The following is a 7,745-nucleotide window of genomic DNA, read 5'->3' as shown; positions in this document are numbered from 1 at the left end:
TCAATTGCGGTAAAGCACGTGACGGCGGATCGAAGTAGGGAAAAATCTATATGATGTTCTTGAGAAAGATTATATCGAGCTCCCTTAAAATTGCAAATCCCGTTGCTATTACGTAGTATAACTTCGTATGAATTTCTTGGCTGGAGATCCGTCAATTTGTAGATTAGATTAAGCACCTCTCTCTTGTGAAGTAACTCACGTTACTAACATTTTGTTTTGCTAACGCAATGTATATTGCTATGGGGATCATTACCCGGAGATGGGAGGAGGTGAGCATCTCTTATTTTGTGAATTTTTTATCAAAGTCTTACATGTCTTTTGTTGAATTTAAGAAGCCTTTTATGGCTTAGAGGCCCTCTAAAGGTGCCACCTAGTAATTATAAAAATAGCACGGTCTAGCCAATTTTCGGACTGGTCATTCAAAAATAGCCAGCGTTTACCAAGTCAATGAAAAATAGCAACTATTTTGCTGCAACAGAGATCGGTCCAGCATAATATACTGGAGTTCGGTGCACCTGTGTATGAACTTCCAGCATATTATGCTGGAACTCCATCACACGGAAAGTTCCAGCATAATATACTAGAGATTCGAGCACTTGTGTATGAACTTCCAGCATATTATACTGGACCGGTATACTTTGCTAAAACTCCAGTATATTATGCTGGAGTTCTAGTATACTTATGCTGGAACTCCATCATATTATGCTGGAGTTCCAGCATACTTATCCTGGAACTCCAGTATAATATGCTGGAGTTCAAGTATACTTATGCTGGAACTCCAACATAATATACTGGCGTATTTTTTGGGTTTTGAACAGTGTTTTCGCTCAGATTTATCTTTACATGAAAAATGGCTAAATTTCGATTACTTTTGAAACTGGGCTATTTTTTAACGACCACTTGTAAATCTGGCTATTTTTGAATTTCTCCCCTAGTAATTCAATTCAAGAGTCACTAATTGAATAGTGGCTGCCACGTTTTGGGCCTTTTAGGCCTTATCCCATAATCATAATTATATACTAATTTTTTTGACTATCTTATTAATGTCCCACTGATCGATAATTATCCAATTATCCACATAATTAAGAATTCTTTCAAATTACTTAAAATGCTACTCACTTTTAACACACTTTATACAACTTGCTATCATGGTCATGTGGTACCTTGTATGGCACTAGTCCATAAATACCGGGTATTTTAGCTCGGATCGTATTCTATCCCAAAATGTCGAACTTCGACAAAATTCATTTTTCTCGATTTGCTTACCCTCTCACCTTCAAGAATTTACTCATCACTTGTTTGAAATAGCATAATACTTATAATCCCAAAATAATCTCATTCACGAACTTACGCCGATTAACTTTCGACAAAACTTTAACGTACCAAAATGCAAAATGTAACATCTCATTTGCGAGCTTTCATCAATTTACTTATGGTGTACTTTCACGTACGAAAATATGGAGTGTAACAATATATACAGTATTACAACATTTTCACCACCATCAAGCTATAATCGGTGGGCAGCCCCTATTGGGCAGTACTACAGTATTTTCGCCACTATCGAGCTATAATCGATGGGCAGGCCCCTATTGGAAAACCTATGATCAGATGGTAAGTTATATATCGAGCCTACTGTGGTCGAGCGCCTATGAGCGAGCCTATAATGGCCGAGATACAGAGCCTAGTATGGTCGAGCGCCTATGAGCAAGCTTACTACGGCAGAGCAGTTATACGTACCGAGCCTTATATGGCCGGACATCTATTTTACTTACTATATTGAGAGAGTTCAGTCAGTGTCAGCAGGTAAGTATATCTTCAGATCATCTTTGACTCTCTGTTACTTTCAATTATTATATTATCTCTTTAGTTTCAGCTTTTAGTTATTCTGTTGCCTTACATACTCGGTACATTATTTCGTACTGACGTTCCTTTTGCCGGGGACTCTGCATTTCATGCCTGCAGGTCTTGATAGACAGCTGGATAGACCTTCCCAGTAGACAAAGTCAAACATCAGCTCGGTTGGTAAGCTCCACTTCCTTGGAGTTACCAAGTCTAGACCTTGGAGTTCATTTTCTTATACAAGTTGATGGGTAGGTCGAGGCCCTGTCCCGACCATGATGCAGTCATCTATAGAGGCTTGTAGACGAGTCCTATATATTTTGTCTATCAGTATATGTTCATGGCGGCCCCATCTGCCTGCACAGTTATATATATATATATGTATGTATGTGTGTGTGTGTGTGTGTGTATATATATATATATATGAGCTTTTAGGTATGTTTACCCCTCAGATGAGAGAGATGATATTTTAAGATGATTCAGAGTATGGCTTCATCGGCCTAAGTTGAGGGTTACCCCTCCAGACTTATGTATTTTGCCCCAAAAAAGCAGGTGTCATGCGGAAACTAGCAAAGCAAACCTTGAATGACGATAAAGCAGATAACAAAAGAGAAATATACTAAAAGAGACACAAACATATACCGTGGTTCGGTCAACTGACCTACATCCACGACGGAGATGAGCAATCCACTAAATAAAAGAGAGTACAAAATATGAGAGAACAACCTCACGAAGAGGCAAACACAAGTGACACACTAACACTTGTCCCGTAAATTTCTCCCCCTAAACACGACTCTCAAACCCTATATGGCTACATTGTGGATGCTACTGAATGAGAAGGGCGGATCCTCAATATATAGAACTCCAAACTTTTTCCTACAAGAAAAGGGACTAGCTAAACATGGAAGAATTATATTTTCCTTCTAGGAAAATAAAAACCCAATTATGGTAAATACGTTGTCCTTTCCTTCATGAAATAGGAAAATCAATTATAGTAAGAAAATCTGGACAAACACCTAACAATTCTCCCCCTTGGCCTGAATTTTCTGAAAAAATAAACTCGATCCACCTTCTTCACATAGCCTTCAACATATCGCATCTCCAAATCTCCGCCACAAAGTTTGTCTCAACATGCGAGCACACCGGTACATCTTATTTTGTGATCTTAGCTTTGAGCAGCCAAGGTACATCTTATTTTGTCATAATCAGAGTGCTATCTGTCTCACCAAGCACTCCACTTTTCATTCTAAGACCAAACATATAAATAGAAAGTATCATTGGATAAGAATCGCCGTGGAAGAGAAATTATTTGAGGTTGAGAAGATACACACTGATGAAAATCCTTCGAATATGCTGACAAAGGCGGTGGTTGTAGATAAACATGAATTTTGCAGAAAATTGGCAGGCATGAAGACTGTCAATAGTTCCTCTACTTGAAGACACATTTGGCCCCTTGGCTGGAGGGGGGGTTTGTTGGTTACATGCCCATGTTGTCCAGCCAAAGGCCCAATGGCCTAATCCTATTCTCTTTTGGTTTCCATTCCTATTCGAAATTGGATTCGGTGTTTATTCCTATTTTGAGTGGGTTTTGGCTTTAAGAGAAAGCACCACTCATGATCTACAAATAGGACAATCTTGGAGAATTATTCCATGCTCATTGGTACAAGTCTTTGAAAGACTTAAGCACATAAGAGTGGTTTTTGAGAGAGCTTTCATCAAGAGAGAAGAGAGAAGAAAAGTACTTGTTTTGCTGCAGATTTTTATTCCGACCAGCCAAATCACGTTTTCTGATTTGTTAACTGTTGGATCGAGGTGATATTTTGGCTAAGTGTTCGTAACATCTTGGTATTTGATTTGAACGGTGAAGATCGAATTTTGAAGCCCGTAGAATCTGATTTCGAGCCTCAAATAGCAGCTTTATTTTTGTGGATTCTCCTCTTTCTTCAATTGATTAGTTGTTGCTCTTGTTGCTATTGTTGCTCCGTGTTTGACACTTGTTGTGTAGCCAATTTGGAGAACTTTTGTAACCCTCTTATTGTTATAGTGGAGCCTTTTGTATCTTTGTAATCGCGTGGTTTTTACCTTCGATTTAAAGGGTTTTCCACATTAAAATTTGGTATTCTTTATCTTCTTTATTTTCGAGTTTGCCTATTCCTGACATAACATCCACGACCAACATGAGGTACAACAGTTACAACTATATATGCCTTTTGAAATAGGCATATACTCGCAACAACTTCCAACCTAGACTGTTCAACCATGTTAGTGTATAAGATTAAATCAGTCGTAAAATACAGTAAGTCAAATTTCCTTTGCTTCTACTTTTTATCTTAAACTTCACTCTCTAAACATAGGGGCAGAAAAAGAAGAGAAGGAGAATCCCCGTGTTATGAAAATTTGACAAACCTTTTTCATGGATAATATTATTGTTGAAGAGAAGAAGATATGGGTGGGAAATAGTGAAAATATCGCATCGAAATTTTATTTGTATTTTAATGTGTTACACTTGTTTTAATCTGTATGGATAATTCACCTTGCTCGACTTTACTGTCTTCGACTCAACTTATTTAGAGATTAATTATATAATGCGTTTTGCTTACTGTTCACAAAGAAAACATGCCGATTAGTTGGATTCATTAAGGATTTGCAAATTAGCATTTATTGGAAGGTCTATTTCAAGGATATGAAAGTAAAAGTCTCCTCAATATAAACATTAATTATTTTCGAGAAATTCAAGGAAGCCTCACTTGTCCAAATATAAGTCGTTGTTTTATTTAACTAATTCATAAATATTTATTTACATTAATATAAACTCGCAAATGTTATCATATAAAATTAGTACATACATAAATACTCTTAAATGTTGTTCTTCATGTATGATGGATGTTGAAGACATAATCAAGTAAATAAAAGTGTGCTCTCTCTAACAATTTAAGTTTTTAAATGAGATGGTTACACACTTCAATATTGTATCAGAGTAGTCAGAGGTCTTGGGTTCGAGTCTCGCCACCACCCAATACCAAAAAGAATTTCTACATCAATCTCTATCGCTCCGCTCATTAACTACGTACGTGTAAGTAACAAGAATTTGATTTCCAGAATTAATCACACGAAGTATGTGACCTATGACGCAAAACAAACTGCCGGCTAATCTCAAAATTTTAAAAACAAGAACAAAATTGCATGGTCGGATCATTTTCTGCATGTCCTATTCAGATGGTTGGCTAAGCAATGAAATCAGCATCTTTTTACAAACATATCTGTCTTCTTTTTCTATATATGTACAGACGTGAAAATCTTCTAGAAAAGTGACAAAAAAAGCATAGAAAACTCAGCCTACTATTCTCTTCTTCGTTGTCTTTATCAACTCTTTCCCTCCTAACAAACCACACAAAATCTCACACACACACACACACACACTCTTACCATGGATACAGAAAATGCCAAGTTGAAGGCTTTTTTGTTTCCTTGGTTGGCCTATGGACACATCTCTCCATTTCTTGAGCTAGCCAAAAAACTTTTAGATAGAGGCTTCTTGATTGAACTTTGTTCTACACCTATTAATCTAAGTTTCATTCAAAAAAGAATCCCACAAAGCTATTCTTCCACAATTCAGCTTGTGGAACTCATATTACCAGAATTTCCTCAACTTCCTCCTCACTATCACACAACCAATGGACTCCCCCTCCATCTCAATTCCACCCTTCACAAAGCTCTCAAGTTGGCCAAACCTAACCTTTTCACCATCCTAAAAACACGAAAACCCGATATAATAATCTATGATGTTATGCAACTATGGACTTTTGGGGTGGCTTCTTCACTCAGCATACCATCAGCTCAATTTTTCACCTCTGGCGCGGCCATGTGTTCCTATTTTGTGCACTTGTACAAGAATCTTGACGTCGGATACCCTTTTCCAGCTCTTCATTTACGCGATTATGAGCTAGAAAGAGCGCGTAAATTGGTCCAGAAAAATGACAAAGAGAATGAAAACAAAGATGATCAACCTGAAGAGGAGATGCCGCCTCAAGATGGGATCATGCTAATAAGTACTAGTAGAGAATTGGAAGGAAAATATATGGATTATTTGGCTGAAATTATTGAGACTAGAATTTTGCCTATAGGTACGCTAGTTCAAGATCCTGTGGCTAGTGGAGATGAAAACATGAACATCATGCAATGGCTAGATAGTAAAAAAGAGTTATCAACTGTGTTTGTCTCTTTTGGGAGTGAGTATTTCTTGACAAAAGAAGAAAGGGAGGAAATAGCTTTAGGTTTAGAGCTTAGCCAAGTGAATTTCATATGGGTTGTTAGGTTTCCAAAAGGTGAAAAACAAAATCTTGAAGAGACTTTGCCACAAGGATTTCTTGAAAGAGTTGGAAATAGAGGGATAATTGTGGAATGGGCTCCACAAGCTAAAATCCTAACTCATTCAAGTATTGGCGGATTTGTGAGTCATTGTGGATGGAATTCTATATCTGAAAGTATAGAATTTGGTGTTCCAATAATAGCTATTCCCATGCAACTTGACCAACCAATGAATGCTAAATTGCTAGTGGAAATTGGAGTTGCTTTAGAGGTTGTGAGGGATGATAATGGATCGCTTCATAGCAAAGAAATAGCAAGTGTTATAAAAGATGTAACAATTGGAGAATCCTCAGAAAATATGAGGAGTAAGGTGAGAAATTTGGGAATGAATTTGAGAACAAAAAGTGTTGAAGATATGGATGCAACTGTAGAGGAGTTAAGACAACTTGTTGGGAAGAGTAAGAGCAAGAATGGTTAATTCTTTCTAATCTAGTTCATTAAACTGTGGCTAAATAAACATTCACAATATATCCTTTAATGAGGTGATTTCTTATAATTATCATTTCGATACAATAATAAATGCATACTTATGTCATGATGAAAGAAATACTTATCTCATAATGTGAGATAAAATTTAGGAATTAACTTGCGGATCTCCTTCATTAGCTTTGAGTTCATTGTTGTTCTTCTGGTTCTCCTTTAAAAGGGATCGTGGGTGTAATAGAGTTGATCCACTTAGGATTACAAATAGTTATATTTTCTTTTCATTCATCAATACTTTGGTGGATGATTAATGGGATTACCTATGACACTTCTTGGCAATTAATGCTGAGAATTCTTCGTACGTAACAGATTGATGAAGAACTATATTTCTACACCTCAAATGCTGACACTGTATGGGTCAAAATCTAATCAAAAGTACCACGCCTGAAATAAGGAAATCAAGAATTAGTATAGGCCTAGGTCGTGCTTAAGAAGCAACATTGGTGATCCGAGCAGCGAATGTCGAGGTCGAGCACTCAGATCGGCCAAAACGGCTAGTTTAGCAATAAGATATTTTAAAGGAATATTCTCTGTATTTGTACAAGGAATGTCCCATATAAGTAGGAATAGAGAGAGAAAGAAGGGGAATCTAATTTTCTATCTTGATAAGCTCTCTCTTGAAAAGTTGACTCTGAAGTAACTACAAACATTATCTTTATACAAGATTCGATTTGTTGTTTTGTCCCAAGCTTTCCCACATCAGATGCGATAAAGTATTTGATATTCCCACATTTGGTTATCTTACATCATTGTCGGAGGGAGAATCATCCACCTCGTTATACATTTGGGTGAACTACTTTATTTACAGTTATTGCCATTTATCATATTTATTGTTTGTCCTTATCCCCTCATTCATTCACAACAACATCATTAAACATCCTTTTGGCTCTTAATAGCTTTAAATGTGATTTCTAGATTATTACTACCTATCAATCATGGATCTAGAATTTATTATATTTAGCTAGAATTTACCTATTATCATTTACTTAATTTGTTTAACAAAAAGGCTTAACACTTTTTGGTCGAACAATTTGGCGCCGTCTGTGGGAATTTTC

At 36.7% G+C, this 7,745-nt stretch overlaps 1 protein-coding gene across 1 annotated transcript; it reads left to right on the top strand.

Moving 5' to 3' along the window:
• The first annotated feature begins 5,101 nt into the window (after positions 1-5,101).
• LOC109205325 (beta-D-glucosyl crocetin beta-1,6-glucosyltransferase-like) lies at positions 5,102-6,742 on the top strand. Its single transcript, XM_019368032.1, has one exon. It carries the CDS (start codon positions 5,267-5,269, stop codon positions 6,623-6,625), a length of 1,359 nt encoding a protein of 452 aa, XP_019223577.1. The 5' UTR covers positions 5,102-5,266; the 3' UTR covers positions 6,626-6,742.
• The last annotated feature ends 1,003 nt before the right edge of the window (positions 6,743-7,745 follow it).

The sequence above is a fragment of the Nicotiana attenuata genome, unplaced genomic scaffold, assembly GCF_001879085.1.
Source record: "Nicotiana attenuata strain UT unplaced genomic scaffold, NIATTr2, whole genome shotgun sequence".
NCBI classification, from domain to species: domain Eukaryota; kingdom Viridiplantae; phylum Streptophyta; class Magnoliopsida; order Solanales; family Solanaceae; genus Nicotiana; species Nicotiana attenuata.
The sequence above is the reverse complement of the archived record's forward strand: the minus strand, read 5'-3'. Positions and strand labels throughout refer to the sequence as shown.

Coding starts and splice junctions, on each gene's coding strand:
- LOC109205325 (XM_019368032.1), top strand. CDS start 5,267: ATGGATACAGAAAATGCCAAGTTGAAGGCTTTTTTGTTTCCTTGGTTG.